This window comes from Marmota flaviventris, chromosome 16 (genome assembly GCF_047511675.1).
Source record: "Marmota flaviventris isolate mMarFla1 chromosome 16, mMarFla1.hap1, whole genome shotgun sequence".
Lineage (NCBI taxonomy): Eukaryota > Metazoa > Chordata > Mammalia > Rodentia > Sciuridae > Marmota > Marmota flaviventris.
In genome coordinates, this window is record NC_092513.1 from 43,226,247 (window position 1) to 43,243,301 (window position 17,055).

General features: G+C 37.5%; 1 protein-coding gene across 1 annotated transcript in view; it reads left to right on the forward strand.

Annotated features, from left to right (window-relative positions):
* Cdh2 (cadherin 2) overlaps positions 1 to 16,841 on the forward strand; it is a 211,673-nt gene extending 194,832 nt beyond the window's left edge. Inside the window, exons 15-16 of the mRNA XM_027935651.2 lie at positions 5,108 to 5,272; positions 15,415 to 16,841. Of these exons, the coding sequence (XP_027791452.1) occupies positions 5,108 to 5,272; positions 15,415 to 15,621 (372 nt within the window). The 3' untranslated portion in view covers positions 15,622 to 16,841. The remainder of the gene's footprint in view (positions 1 to 5,107; positions 5,273 to 15,414) is intronic.
* The last annotated feature ends 214 nt before the right edge of the window (positions 16,842 to 17,055 follow it).

Here is a 17,055-nt window from a genome sequence, read left to right on the forward strand (position 1 = left end):
GTCACTCTGTCTTCAGACATTAAAAGAGTTTGAAACTACATCTGCATGGGAATCCTAAGGTTATGAAACCTTTGCTGCTATGAAAGGAAAGTACCTACTCATGCCAGTCCTTGCCTAAGACAGAGCACTAAGTTTTCCTCACTGGTTCTCAAAGGACCATGAACTTCAAGTGCCCACCCTCCTCCTCCACATGCCAGACCCTTGTTGGGCCTAAGTGAGGATTCCCTGTTGCATAGGCAGCTGGAGCCTGTTCTAACCAACTGTATAGGGCCCTCAGGACTCAGGTCTCTCCTATCTCACTTACCACAGCCCAGAGCCTCCTTAGCATCAGCATCTCAAATTTTCCTTTCATGCACTGAACCCCCTGATGGCTTCCTCAGTTAATAAACTAAATGCAGCATTTCTTTGCTCAGCCAACTATTTGTTGGTTTTCCTGGGCACTGCTTAATGAGTCTGTGACCTTGGTTGAATCATTGGTCTCGCTGAACTGCTTTGATCAACAGGTGGGAGCATTGACCTTTGATTGAGGGGTTTCATTTGTATTACATGAGACACCACGTGAAGTACCTAATGTCATTCCTCACAGGTGATGAGACCAAGGTTGGCTTCCTTCTTCACCCTCTCAGAGCTGAAAATGGTATTTGCCATACAGTAGGCACTCCCTGAAAGGAAGAAAGATAAATGAATAATTTTGTTTTCCCCTGAAATAGTCAAAATCACATCCTGTAGATTCTGTCTGCAAGGGTAGTTTCCCAAAATATTTGCCTGGGATTCCAGAATTGCAATTTATTCTGATGCTCTTTTATTTTATTTACTTTATTTTTATTTTATTTTATTTTTATTTTATCAAGCAAACCTAATGTTCTAACCTAGATTTTGCAGTTATTTTCTGAACTAATTATAAATCATTGCAAGTAGTGGAATATTTTCAAGAAAAGCCAGAAGCAGAGCTTTAGCTATTTATTAACTTCTTACTAACTTTCCCATAATTAAATCACTCTTAAGACATTTTAAATTGTAGAGAAAAGAAAATACTGTTACTTGCAATGTTAGTATTCTAAATACCCTAAATCCATGTCTACTTTTAATGGCCATTGCTAGTTAACACATATTCCACACATTAGTTTAAACAAGATTTTCCTTGGCTTTCACTGGAAAATTAAATTTCTTTGGGAAGCTAACACTGTCAAGGTTGACAGTTGTAAGAGAATTTTCAGATCAGTTCTTTCTCCAGAGTTTTAGGAACCAAATAAAGATTTCTCGTTGGATTGTTTATAATCCCCAGAAGTAAGACCATGAACCCAGAGACTTTGAGAACATTTTCAGTCTCTGTAATTCCCATTATAATTCTCATTCTACACATTGTAATTTGTGTGTTTAAGTAGAGCATTATGGGATTGTAAAGATGTATAATTTAGGAAATTCACATAGGACGACCTTTTATCAAAAGGTCTAAAATTGGACCTTCAGATCAGAACTGTAGCTGTATAACACAGATGGACGTCAGCAGAAAAGCCCTTCCCTGTGAGTTGAGGGCACTTCCACATGCTCCTTACCACCATCAGATTTTTATATCTTACACTACAGTAGACAAAGAGGAGCCATCACGGAGATATATGTTTTAACCATTTCTATTTTCCTGCACATGGATGGCTTTATGACTCTTCTTTTGATCTCATTGTAATTGAGGAACTCCATAGGTTTCTATAAACTATGGGAGAACTCACCATGGACCTTGGCAATGATTCTTGGCAATGATTTTTCAGAACTGAAGTGTGAAATGTAGCAGAACACGTGAAATCAGGGTTCGTTCTCTCTCCCCGCCTTTGTGAATTACTGCTAATGTGTAATGTGATCTGAGCACATTTCTTGCATTGGCTGCTCTTTTGATATCTGGGAGGAATATCATTAATGAAGTTTTATTCAACATTTATTTTGTATGAATGCTTTCTGTAGGTCTGGCAGATTATGGATTAAAAAGACTGAGCCGAACCAAAGAAGTTTAGGACAGTTCCTGTTCTATGGTTCTTATGGTAGTAGGAAATAACTATGGATAAAGAAAGATCAAAACTTGAGAATTAACATGCTCTTATTTAATAATAAGTAAGCTAGATAGTAAGTGAAGCAGGCTGGAAGGAGACACTGACCTTGTCCAAAGGAAAGAGCTGCTATCAGTGGCAAAGCATTGTTATGTAAGATGTGAACTCTCTTTTGGCAGAACTTCCTATTTTCAGATGAGATATGCCTATGTTTAAATGTTGGTGACTTATTTGAACATTTATGAAACACTGGTGGCCAATCAAAAAGCATTTTTAGCATGCCTGTGATCCAGCAGCTCAGGTGGCTAAGTTAGGAGGGTGGCAAGTTCCAAAGTAACTCAGTGAGACCCTGGCTCTAAGTAAAATACAAAATAGAGCTGGGCATGAGCTCAGTGGTTGAGTGCCCACAAGCTCAATCCCCAGTACCAAAAAAATATATATATTTTTTTTTATTTGCAACCTTAGGATACAGTGAATTTTATGAAAAATTCAAGTAGAGATTCTTTCCAGGTACAGAATAGCACGGGCAAAGACCACGCAAGTGTTTTGTTTTTTGTTTTTTGTTTCTGGTTGTATAAAAGAGATGCCTCCATATTCTTACCATTGTTAAACTGAACTATCATATAATAAATCCCAGACTGTCAAGGGATATGTCACCAGATAAAAGACAGTCCTTAAACACCAGATTCAATTACCTGTTTTTGTGTAATTCAGACTTCTAATAAAGCTTTTTCTACCCTTGGGGTAACACATTTAGTAACTGTCATCAATACACTTATCAGTATTTTCCCCTCTAGGAAAAGCTTTTGGTAATTTTTAGAATGCACACTTATTCACGATTTACCCCACTCTCCTGTGCTTGGTAGTTATCCAATTAAACATGGCCTGGGAAACCAGGCTTCATAGTGTGAAAGCACTCTAAATTCTCTAAATAAATCTCTTTTTATCTGGTATAGCATGTGAACATTCCAAAGGCATTCACATATTGTCTCATGTAGGCCTTTAAGATATTCTAGGACTCACAATTATAAGTTCTATAAAATTGAAAACAGAGCACATTTGTGTAAGGTCAGGCTATTTTCATTCATTTTTCTGTGAATGACTTGAACTCTGTCCTGACAGCATTCCCATGCCTTTGCTGATGTTACTGATTCAGCAGTGCTTTCTCCTTAGCCCAGTTACAGTTCAGGGTTCAAATCTAAAGCCAGTTTTCCCTCAGAGTTCTTTATATCTCACGAAAGACCAAGTTTGTGAGTCTCCTGCTCTGTGTGCATCTACCTCACCTTCCACATCATGTTGCACTCAGGAGAGGCAGAGCTTTTTCATCATGGTACCTGTCAGGCTGGATGAAGCTCTCAGCAAAGGATGACTCTTTGGGAGTGTTGTCATGATCAGAGCATCTCCAAGAGCAAGGAGTTAAGTCAGATACATCAAAGACAGACGCACCTCAATTCGATTCCCATCCAAATCACATACTAGCTACGTGATAGTGGCAATGTCCTCATCTTTCTTCTAAAGAGTTGATAATAAAACTTGCTTCGTGGGTTTGTTGGGAAGTGTGAGTGGTTGTCTGGAGTCTGCTACAGTGTCTGGCACATAGTGGGTCTGAAATTGAGTGACCCTCATCTCTGTCTCCTTCTTAATCGTTCCTCACAGCATTCTTTTCTGTTCCTGTTCATCTATCTAGTTTTTTCCTCCCTAAATCCAACCTTGTAACTCAGTCCGGATTCACAGTCACAGGTGACCGCTAGAAGAGCCAGGCTGTGGAGTCCAATGCATTTGAAGTCAGAGTGTGTTCCTATACCTTCATAGATCTAGGACCATAGGCGACATATTGAGTTACTTGAAACTCGGTATCCTGGTCTCTTAAAAGGGGATGATAAAATGTGTTAAGAAGATTAAATGAGCAGACATGTGTGAAACACCCAGAACACTGCCAAACATGGTAAATGTTTGAGTGTTGAATAAATCAAAACCACTATAGAGATGTTGTGAGAGGTTTTAAGCTGAGCCCAGACAGAGAGGTCACTAAAGACTAAAACCAAGAAAGTACCCGAAAATCAGTACTCTCATAAAATGTCAGTGTTGAATTCGAGCATCTTGGTTAAGCTGGGGATATGACATTTTATAGCTCCAAAATTTAGAGGTTTCAAAAGGACAAAGCAAATGCCCAAACCTAAAATTTCAGTTCAGTTCCACCTCTGGTCAGTGTCTTTATACATCCCCAGTGTCTTTATACAGCTGATGCAGTAGCTGAAAATAGTTCTGAGGGCTCAGCCTGTGCCCAGAGCATCCTTCTTCACGGGTTCTACTCTACCTCTTTGCAAGTGGACAGGCTGCTTTTCCAAGACATTCCAGAGGGGCTGCACTGGAAGGAACTCCACACTTCCTGGCCCAGCACCCCTAGAGCAGAGGTTGGCAAACTCTTTCTATCAAGGGCCAGATAGGAAAGGGTTCAAATTTGGGAGACTGCATATAGTCCTGGTAGCACATTCTTTGTTGATATTTTAAGTAATCCTTTGAAAATATAAAAGCCATTCTTAAGGAAAAATAGGCCACAGATGAGAGGGCTCACAGACTGTAATTTGTGGACTCTGCTCTAGACCAAGAGAGGGAAAGGGGGATCTAGGATGCCTTCAAAACCCTGATGCACTGATGCCTTCCCTTAGGGAACAGGAGAAAGCCCCCTCATCACTTTTATTTATTTATTTTTTTAATCTTAAAGACATTAGGTTAGTTCTTTCCTTCCGTAGTACAACTATATGTTCTCGTCGGTTTTTTTAGTCATTTTACGGAGAGACCTCATCACACTGCTGTTTCCCATTGGGAAATGATGAGGCACGGTTTAAAGCAGATGGAGCACAGACTGTAGAAATGAAAAACACAGAAGAAAGAGCTGTGTGAAAGAAATATTTAATCATAACATGAAAAACTCCTAGTGGCAACTTTTCCATTATGTTAAATTTCACTCATTTCTATGCATTCTGAGTATGTGTTTAAAAACAAAGGTTGTAATTTTCCATCTCTGTGCCCATCTACCATGGAGTTTTGATTTTTGTCTTTTGCAGGACTATGACTTGAGCCAACTCCAGCAGCCTGACACAGTGGAGCCTGATGCCATCAAGCCTGTGGGAATCCGGCGGCTGGATGAGAGACCCATCCACGCTGAGCCACAGTATCCAGTCCGATCTGCAGCCCCACACCCTGGGGACATCGGGGACTTCATTAACGAGGTGCAGAGAAAGACTCTCTTTTTATTTTATGCCCATGGTTATATCTGTGTAGGTCACAGGTTGCTTGGATACTTGTGTAGTTCATTAAAACATATTTAAATTCATTTTTAGGTGGAAGCTAGTATGGCTTCAGTAACAGAGAACGAATTTAATTGCTTTGATCAACCCAAAAGAGATCTGTCAATTGATATTTTGTGTGGGCAAAATGATACTCATATAATTTATTGGTATTAGTCACACTATCTCCAAGAAATACTTTTTCCCTTGACTGCCAAGTAATAGGCTAACAATATTATAGTGTTTTATAATTTTATTTATTAGCACTGATAAATGTAGCAGTAGTTCCCTTTAAATGTATCCCTTACTGTATGTACCCTTTGAATTCCACATATGGTGAGAATTCAGTGCCTCCCCAATGGCTCCATTAAAGGAGATTAGTGGAAGAACAGCTAAATTAAATATTATGTAAGTGATTTAAATACTTGCCTAGTTGAGGAGTTTTAAGAGCTTCTGTAAGAGGAAGCTAATTCTCTGTTGAATATAACAGATATGATTTTCATTGTCAAAATTATTATGACACACTTATGTTACTGACCAAGAGTTCTGCTACATTTTATACTTAAGTTTGGAAGTAAAATGATTTATATTGCTTCTTTGGGTTAGAGCTAAATTTTTAATCAAGCATAAATGGCAGTTGTATATATTGATGTTGACTGTGAATGTATGGCAGGAGTCATGTTCTCTGGCCATATCCTCCAGATCTCCAAGATTTCAATTGATCTTGTTGCATTATAAAATGGAATGCATTGGTTATATGTGGCCTTCTTCTTGTGCTGATAAACCTTTTATTTCCTGGACCTCCTTGAAGTAATTGTATAAGGTGTAAACGTCTACATGAGGTATTTAGATGCACTTACAGATTGTAGAAAAAGTTTTGAAACATAGTTGGGATATTTAGCTGCCTGTTCATCTATCCATTACTGTCTATTTCTAAAAGTCAGACTGCTTTCTGAACGTATGCATTCACTTCTGTTAAGCAAGTAATAGGTTAATTTGTAGTAGACATGATTAAAAGCAGATGGGAGGCAAAAACAACAGAATACCAGTGACTCCCCTTTTTCTAGAAAAATCTGACCTGACTCTTTTAACTCTTATTTACATACAGACCTGCTTAAATAATTCACCTGAATTTATATATAGTGCTAGATCTTTTAGTACATTTATGAATACCTGAGGATTTTATACCTGATTGAACATTCATCATTATGAAAAATTGTTGTTGGGTTTTCTGTGCTTATGGGGTTTTGAGATACAGTGAATCTTTTGACTATAAGTGCAGGAACTGGACTTTTTGAAAACAAGAATTCTGGCTTGAGTGTGATTCAACAAATACTTACTGAATGTTTCTGCCTGTCTCTGGGGTATCAGTATTCTCTGCAACTCAGGCCTGTTCTTGATATTCTTCCTTCTTGGTAATAAAAAAATCAAACACTAAGCAATTTATAAAGCAGTTCATAATCCTATTCCTGCCCACTCTTTCCCTCCTTGAATCCCCTTCTGTTCTGCAGCCCCAAAGAGCTGTTTTCATTTCTCCCGAAGCTTCACACTTTTGAACAGACAATAACTTCTGCAAACCCCATACCTTCTTGACCATCTGCAAGACTCCCCTTAGCTGAAAGGAATTAATACAAATGCCCCCTTCTCTGTGAAGCCTTCCTTGATCCCTCCAGGCAAGGCTAAGCTAGCAAGAAGCTTCCTCTGCCTTAACCCACACCCACTGGAATATAACTGTCCCTGTTTCTTTCTCCCACTTTAGTATGTGAGTGCTCTGCAGGACAAGTACTATTTCTTGTTCATGTTTTTATAACCTAAGCATCTAATACACTGCCAAGCTCTTTTGTTGTTCTTAGGAATTTAAGTACTATAAGCAGGTGTATAGGGCATAAAGCTGTGGGCACCATCGAATTTGCATTTGATGGATATTCAGCAGAGACCCAGTCTGGAGCTTTTCACTCTACTGGTGCTGATTACATTCAGAAAACAAGGATATCATTGATTCCAAGTTTGTGTTTTCATGTGTATGTTCTGTCTGTGTGTGTGTGCACATGCGTGTGCGTGAGCATTGATTTTTGTTTTGTTTTGTTTTTTGCACTGACTGCATTTTCCTTAGTAGATAGAAAAGAACATTTAGTTAATAAGATTCGGTGACCCAGCCCTTCTACTGCCACAGCGGATAGAGATACAGTAGGAATTTCTACTTGGAATTTCCTTTCTCTAAAACAATGCTTAGGTTAGGTATCAGTCTAAAATGTGGTTTGCGATCATAACAAATATTTGTGATTTCTCATATGGAAAAACTTGATTCCAAACAATTGGCTATAAGTGAACTTCAGAGTATAATCAGTCATCATTTGAGCATATGTTAAAAAGAGCTCATTTTGAAATCATTTTGAACTCTGTTTAGGATCATCTATTCAGCAAATCACTAATGAATGCCTGCTATGTATAACATAACTGCCAGCAAAGTGTAGCTGAAAGGTAAATGGGACACAGATTCTCTTGTGTATCTTCCCTGCTTGGCTATCATCACAGTCTTCATACAGACAGTCCCTGACTTGAGATGATTCCGCTTAACAGTGTTTTGACCTGACAGTGGTGAAAAAAGAATGGCAATATTCAATAGAAACCATACTTTTAAGTTTTGAATGTGGCTCTTTTCCCAAGCTAGTTATATGCAGTCATACTCTCTTGCATGCTGCAGCAATACAACCGAGCCCCTATGTTGTACTGTGTTGCTAAGCTACGATGTTTGTAGGTTGCGTTATAAATACATTTTCAACTTAGATCTTTTCAACCAATAGCAGGTTTATTGGAATAAAACCCCAAAGTCCTCTATATAATGCAGACATTCCTGTATGGAGCCTTACTCTGCCAGGAGAAGGAAGCCTGTTGTGTCTGATTCTTACTTGGCTTTCCAACTTCATCTTAGGCCCCTCCCTGACCTGCATCTTGGAGGCCTGCATCAAGAGCTCTACTTATCCTTCAGTCTTGCCTTATAATTCTGTGCTGTTCTTCCTGCCTCAAATCTGCCTGCCTGCTTCTTCAGAAGTTAGTTCCTTTATGAAGTCTTTACCAAGACAGGAAGAGTCAGGAACACAGGATATGGGCTAGACATTATCCAGTGGTAGCCCACCCCACCTCCATTCAGAACACCTGGTTTCCTTTGACCCTTCCTTGAGCTCTTCCTTGCTCCAGAAAGAGGTCCTTATCCTGAGGGAGAGTGTGAGGCACCTTGGTTTGATGAATAAATAAATGAAACAAGGTAATTTGGGAATCATTCCCCAAATGGCAACTAAATCGATGAAACTGAAAGTGATGACAAGACAGAGACAGGTAAAGGAGTAAGAGAACAAAATTCTGTTCCTAGAAATGTCCCTACAATTGGAGACAGGAAGAGGTTAAGGTATCACAGAAAACAACCAAAAAGAAAATTCCAGGCATGTGATGGCTATTTCTGTGGGTCAGTTCAGGGAGATGAAAATTGTTAGAACTCTGAAAGCACCAGGTAGAGTCTTCAATCCAAGATGCCCATTAGGACTTGATCAATATCTTCCAGTGACTTAACAGACAAAAATAAATACATGTAAACTTTTAAAACAGTGGAAGGCACCTAGAAAGAACACAAGCGCATTTTGTAAAAACATTGAAAATGCACACAAATTTATTTATCTCCAGGTCTTATTTGATTTAGCAGAGTACCGAATGTTCCAAAGGAAGAATAATGTAGTGGTGATTATAATTGGAGTGCTTTTATAGATGTAAGGAGTAGGAAAGCTCATGAGAACATTTTCTAATTTGTTTATTTAAATAATGAATGAATGTTGACTTGAATCTCAAAAAGGATAACGCATTTTCAGTCTGGTCGGTAGAGTAAAACAGGTCACATGTTTTTTGGATTTCAGTTGCAGAATTTCATTCTGTTTTGACTTTTCAGACATGACCTTCAGAGGGTGAAAAGTTGAAACACATTCCTTTAATCTCATCCTGACAGTAGATATTAGCATACCTCCAACAACTTTACTAATCCCATATTTTTTTCTTATCTCAGAAGAATAAAAACTGAGTGTATCCTTCTATTAAAGGACATGAAAGTTTCTTCTAGAATAGTTTGCTTGAAACTACTAAAGTTTAAAATGATTGTTTTTTTTTTCTCTTATTCATTACATTTAACTTGTCCTCTTTGAAGTATCTCACTCCTATTTTACAGGAATTGGATTTTTGTGTGAATTCAAATCCAACTGCTTCACCAACAGCTCTGTTACCTAGTACAAGGTCAAGATCCTTAAATCTAACCTCTTACGTTTCCAATTCTCTTATTTGTAAGATGGTTAATAGTAGACCCTTCTTTTCAGATTGAAATAAGAACTCAATGTGATCATTTATGTAAAATACGAGGTATAGTGCCTGTCATATGGTGAAGTCTCTGAATTATTATAAATGAGAATATATCATAATGAGAATTGTATGTAAATTACTTGGTATGATTAAGACTTTCTACTGTCTCTAATTTCAGATGAAATAGTTTAAATCCTGTCCTTTCAAAAAAATTGCTTTAAACCCAATGAAATTGCCAAAAAAGGGATGGCAATGTTGAACTGAAGAAGTCATAGAATCTCGTACAATAAACATGGTGTTTACCATGATCATCCACATGTATTTTTATAGGTCCACATATATTTCAAACCCAGATACGTGATTTTCCTGAAAGAAGCAAATATAAACATGAACTAGATGTGAAGAGGAAAATACCTAAGCCCAGGTCACCAGTGGAGAGTTATCTCGTAGAATAGCTGCCAAATGCCAGGTGCTGTGTTGGAAAGCAGAGTGTGAGTACAAAACAGCCCCTGCAAAAAGGGATGTCACTATCTAGGAACAATCCAGATACTGTAATAAAAGAAGAAGGGTCCAGAGAGTTCATAGGAGTGACTCCTAGTCATGGTTGGAGAAAAAAAAAAAAAATCCATGCAGCAGAAGTGACATTTTTCCAGGGAGAGGCAGGTACCAGGTATTGAACTCAACCACTGAGCCACATTCCCAGCCCTATTTTGTATTTTATTTAGAAACAGGGTCTCACCGAGTTGCTTAGTGCCTTGCTTTTGCTGAGACTGTCTTTGAACTCTTGATCCTCCTGCCTCAGCCTCCTGAGCCACTGGGATTATAGGTGTACACCATTGTGCCTGGCTAGAAGTGACATTTTTATTGAGCTTTTGGGTGGGTGGGTGGGTGGGTGGATAGATAGATAATGGATGTTCATCAGAAGAAAAAAAATGAAAGGAAACATTTCAAACAAATTCAACCACATTTCAGTTGGGAGACAATTAATATGCAAATAACACAGTAGTACACAAGAACATGACACTGGGGTTTGAGGAATGGTGCATAATTCATTTGTGGTTGCTGGGGTTGATGATGACTGAAACAAGTAGATGAACCCTCTAGAGTTCCTGGATGCTCTTCTTAAAGGATTTTGCTTTTTTTAATCTTGCAGGTCTCCCCAAAAGGCAGGCATTTGAGAAACACTTCCTAGTTTTTTTTTCAACTCTGTATCTTTTCTCCTATTTACTTAAACTTACAATAAAATGTAATATTCTTTATTATAGGGAATTGCTCTATAGCATTCAGGCACAATTAAAAGAACATCTCCACCTAGCCCTGGGGGAAATACTTGGGTTATGTAGGAAACTCTGCTATAGGTCATAGAAAGCACTCAGAGGGTTTTGCCTGGGGAAGTGACATCAATAGTTGAGAGAGAAACCAAGGCTAGTTTTTAGGAAAGAAGCAGAAATAGCACTGGAGATAGCAAGACCGGTTGGAAGGTTCTGGTCCAGGCAGGATATAATGAGAACCTAAGCCAAAGCAATGGCACTAAGACTGTAGAAGACAGAATGTTAGGGTATCAATAGGCCTCTTTCTTCTTGTATCCCTTGTGTGTTCTTCACTGAAGAATGTGGGTTTTTATAGTACCCATAAAAGCATGTCCCCACCCATAAAGCATAGGATCAGAAGTCTATAAATATAAGCTCAGCAAGAATTCAACTGTAGCTCTTTCACTTTGCAGAGGAGCTCAAACTACAGAAAATTTATTCAGATAAATTTATCTAGAGTTTTAGATCTGCCTCTCCAAGAAAGGTGAAGTGAGCATACTTTGCTAAATTTAGTCAAACCTAGAGAAGCACATGCTGTTAGTTTATAAATTTGGTAACAGTACTTATACATCATGTGAAAAGTACTTTGTACATCATTCTTGAAGGTGTCCACATCAAAAATAAAGCAATCACATAAGGGAGAACCAGAAGGTTCTGTTGTCCCCAGATTTTTTCTGCACATTCTGTCTGATTGCATGCCTGTTACTGTCAGTTTCTGAGGGCCTGACTGTGATCTTTTTAGAATTACCAAAATATTACCAAGAATTTATGCAGTACCTCATTCAGAAGGGTCATATTAAATTCTCAGATAAAAATCAGTGCCATCCAAGTGGAAGGAACTTAAAGTACTTAACCTCTCCTGCCTAGAAAGATGGTTTGCCTAAGAATTCTTGAAAAGTTCAGTGGCTTTGCCCTTCTATCATCATTAAGCCCTAAGACAATGTACCATGCACTCACATGGCACAGTGATCTCTCGCTAATGGATTTTTATGGCCTTAACCTTAACCTCTTCTTTCATTTTGTTTTGTTTTCCTAAAAGAAAACAAATGCAAAAACTACCAGGATGATCCAGAAACTAATGCAGGAATAGAAAAAAGAAATGATCAAATAAAAAGAATATTTTTAAGAATCCCAACAGATTCTTATAGGAGATTATCTCCAGCATTAGAATCTATTTTAAGGACTTGAATGAGGTGGCTTAGATAGTTGAGTCCTGGGGTTCTTTAACACTCCAGTAAAGATCACACAGCTTCTAGTGTCTCTTCCTGGACACGGTAAACAATGGTCATTACTTCCCGTGTCTGAATCCAAACACACTTGAGGCCCTGCCATTGACTATTTAGAGCTAATTTTCATCTTAACCTTTCCATTTTTCCAGTTTGGTGCTGACACTATAAGGTTTGGGCAGTGCTTTGCGAGTATTTTCACTTAAAAATCAAATTGTGATGAAGTCAATAACCTTAACACAGGGACCTTTGCCAGTGTCTCACTGTCTGTGTTATAAAGCAGTTGTCATGATAAATTTTAATGTTTGTTTTCAGGTATCCATTCTCCTTATCAGGAATTTCCCTGATTTTTCTTGATTTTCTGTCAGATTCTTCTTAGGTCCAGTTCTTGTGTGGTAGGACCATGTTAGACAGTGCTAAACTAAAGGAATCACTTATTGCTTATATTTGTAATTACTAGATTTTTTTTGGAAAAATGGGAAATGGGTACATACTAATGTGTGACTGTAAATTCTAAGAGGTCAGGCAATGGATCTAGCTTATTAAAGGCTGTGTTTCCACACATTATAGAGTCATAGACACTCAACCAATATGCCATGAATTGAATTAATAAACTAATAAAATTAATGAAGGTGCATTCCTTGGTTTTTTGTCAGCTATGTCTACAGTAACTAATAATGCCAAGTTTCATTGGCTTACAGAAACAAAGGTTGACTTCTTCCTCAGGTTGTAAGTCAACTGCAGTCTATCAGTATCATGTGTCTTCTTCATTGCAAAGTCCATGCGGAAGTATAACCCCCATCTGAGGCAGGGCATTCTCCTTGAGGAAGGGAAACAGAGAAGTGGAAAGATATTAGAGCTCCAAATGTGCTCCTGCTCCTCACTGCTATTCACATTTCTTTGGCCAAAGCCACTCCCATAGCCAGCTGAGCCTGACGGAGGGGTGGAGTAAGTAAATTCTGACTCCAGAAAGGAACTTGTGGCAGTGTGGGCTTGTGCTCTCCATGGAAACAAGGGTGGTGAATCACTAAGGACAGTAACACCATCAACCACAGAAAGGAGTTATATGAATTCTGGGAAATTGTAGGTTGTAGTGGTTCTTGGTCTTAGCAGAATTGCTTTGTAGCTTATTCTAAAAATAAGATAAGGAAAATCCTGTCTAAACTTATTGGTTTTCTGTGTGGAAGTCATTTGCTTAAGACTTGCTTTATTTTATTTAATACAGCTTTTTCTGAGTTATAAATGAGGGGGAGTGGTGCCTAATTTAATGGTTAGGATTGATGGTAAGAGATCCTTAGAGATGGGAAAGCTGATACTGGGTACTTTTCACTCACATTTTTTATTGAAGTCTAGCAGCATTTTATTTATTAAAATATTATGTCTTCACATTTTTTTTATTTTTTTCAAATTCCAAAGCAGAAAAGTTTCCTTTAAACTTAAAACATTAATAATAATAATAATAATAGCCAATACTCCTTGAGCTTTACAAGTGCCAGATAACTAGGATGAGCCATTGAGTCTCTTTATCTCATTTAGTCTTATATAATCTGATTGTTATTACAGTTGCAGATGAGGAAATGCTGAATTCCCACAGCTAATACTGTGGAGAGCTGGGGTGTCATCTAAGATCTGATCTCTTCAACACTAGATGGCACTGATTCTGACCTTAATTTTTGTGCTCTTTTTCCTTATTCCTCCTCCGTGAACTTGAAAGACTAAATGAACAAATGTTCATAGAAAAACTGCATATGTATGCTCACAAAATACATGTGGATTGGAAGGCTTGATCTCTCAAGGAGACAGCCTGTACATCTTGGATGATAAGTAAGGTCGCCATAAGCCCACCGCATTTGAAAAGCAGCATTGTAAAAAGAGAACAATTGCTTGAAGACCAATATTGGTATATCTTGGCGTACTAAAATGCAGTTGAGAAAATATTACAGAAAATTCCAAATGGACCTAGTATTAAGTCCTTAAAGGTTTTGTAGTACAGAATTACAAATTAGCTACAGATATTTAAATTACATATTTAAAAGAATCTGCAAGAGTTAAGAATATAAATGATAATTATTCTATTATTTTTTATTACTTAAATTGTTTTTAAGATTTAGAATGGGCATGTTATTTAGATTTACAAGATTCTGCACTCCCCAATATTTATATCATGTACAGTATTGTATCATGATTTTTCTAGGGACTTTGGAAAAGTAGAAGTTACTCCATTTAAAAAAAAATACCTGTTCATAATTTATCAATTAATTCCACATTTTATGTTTCATTAATAACACAACTGATTTAATGAGTCACTTTCCTTCTTTCTTTATCTTTTCAAATTTGGGTCAAATAAATGCAAAGCTACCTCCACTTTGAATGCTTAGCTCCTCAAGGTAGACAGAGTAATTTTTCAGAATCCTGATGATTTTTGTTTAGAATTCACAGTTTTATTATTTATTTATCATTCCTTTCATATTATAGAAATGCCTGTTGCTTAGATTGCAAGCTGCTAGAGGATCGGGGACAACTTGGCACTAACACGTGTATCTTTCTCCTTACCGTACATATGCTTCTTGTTCAAATGGTTAATTCTCAAAATCCCCTAACCCTCATTCTGATTAGGGTCCATGGATCACATGGTTTCAAAACCTTTCTGTATTATTTCATATAACTTCACATAACCTGTTCTACCACTAAATTACTCATTCAAAACTGGTCTTGCCAAGTAGACTATTACACAGTCACACCAGTTATCCTAGCTAGCAAGGGTAATTTTTCTATGTTTATTGAATGAGAGAATTCCGTTTATAGTAATTACCATGATATAGTTTACCTTATATTTCAATGAGATTGTTTTACAGTCTATCAGTCCTGTTCTGTATATTGTGTTATTTAAGATCCTCTAATCTGCTTCAAGCAGTTGGCCCTCATTTCTGCTGTCTGTCAAACATGTTCTCCAATTAACTCCCTCCCACTTTATGTCTTGCATGCTAGCCTACACTCCTTAGGATTGTTTGCTTGCAAAGGAAAGAAGCAAGTTACTTTTCGTATGACTTCCAAAACACTGAGAATGCCAGTTTCTGTGCGTTGAAAATGTAATCTTACAAATGGGAATTTACCAAGTGTTCAATACCATGAAGTCCTTGGCATCTGCTTATGGTTTTGCAAATTGTAACCCTCTCTTAACTCTTTCTTCCTTTCTCTTTCCACATTGTAGGGCCTTAAAGCTGCTGACAATGATCCCACAGCTCCGCCATATGACTCCCTCTTAGTCTTTGACTACGAAGGTAGTGGCTCCACTGCCGGGTCCTTGAGCTCCCTTAATTCCTCAAGTAGTGGTGGAGAGCAGGACTATGATTACCTGAACGACTGGGGACCACGATTCAAGAAACTCGCTGACATGTATGGTGGAGGTGATGACTGAACTTCAGGGTGAACTTGGTTTTTGGACAAGTACAAACAATTTCAACTGATATTCCCAAAAAGCATACAGAAGCTAGGCTTTAACTTTGTAGTCTACTAGCACAGTGCTTGCTGGAGGCTTTTGGCATAGGCTGCAAACCAATTTGGGCTCAGAGGGAATATCAGTGATCCAATACTGTTTGGAAAAACACTGAGCTCAGTTACACTTGAATTTTACAGTACAGAAGCACTGGGATTTTATGTGCCTTTTTGTACCTTTTTCAGATTGGAATTAGTTTTATGTTTAAGGCTTTAATGGTACTGATTTCTGAAACGATAAGTAAAAGACAAAATATTTTGTGGTGGGAGCAGTAAGTTCAACCATGATATGCTTCAACACGCTTTTGTTACATTGCATTTGCTTTTGTTAAAATACAGAATTAAACAAACAAAAAAAAAAAAACAAACTCATGGAGCGATCGATTTTATTATCTTGGGGGATGAGACCATGAGATTGGAAAATGTACATTACTTCTAGTTTTAGACTTTAGAATTTTTTTTTCACTAAAATCTTAAAAACTTACGCAGCTGGTTGCAAATAAAGGGAGTTTTCATATCACCAATTTGTAGCAAAATTGAATTTTTTCATAAACTAGAATGTTAGACACATTTTGGTCTTAATCCATGTACACTTTTTTTATTTACTGTATTTTTTCCACTTCACTGTAAAAAAATGGTATGTGTACATAATGTTTTATTGGCATAGTCTATGGAGAAGTGCAGAAACTTCAGAACATGTGTATGTATTATTTGGACAATGAATTCAGGTTTTTTGCATGTTTATATCTTTCGTTATGGATAAAGTATTTACAAACAAAGTGACATTTGATTCAATTGTTGAGCTGTAGTTAGAATACTCAATTTTTAATTTTTTAATTTTTTTTTATTTTTTATTTTCTTTTTTTGTTTTGGGGAGGGAGCAAAGTTCTTAGCACAAATGTTTTACATAATTTGTACCAAAAAAAAAAAAAAAAAAAGGAAAGAAAAAGAAAAGAAAGGGGTGGCCTGACACTGGTAGCACTACTAAGTGTGTGTTTTTAAAAAAAAAAAAAAATGAAAAAACAAAAAAAGCTTTTAAAACTGGAGAGACTTCTGACAACAGCTTTGCCTCTGTATTGTGTACCAGAATATAAATGATACACCTCTGACCCCCAGCGTTCTGAATAAAATGCTAATTTTGGATCTGGTGACTGGTTTGAACTTTTTCTTTTCTACTTGAGCTACTTTGAATGTTGTAAAAATCCCAAGTACTGGCGTTCCGCTGAGAACAACAGTACAAAAGTATGTATCGGTTCTTGCACCATTCACCACCAAAATGGGTGGCACGGCCACCGTGCGCATGTGCCACAGAGAGCATCATTTTGGAGCTCCTCATCCGTCATAGAAGAAAAACATC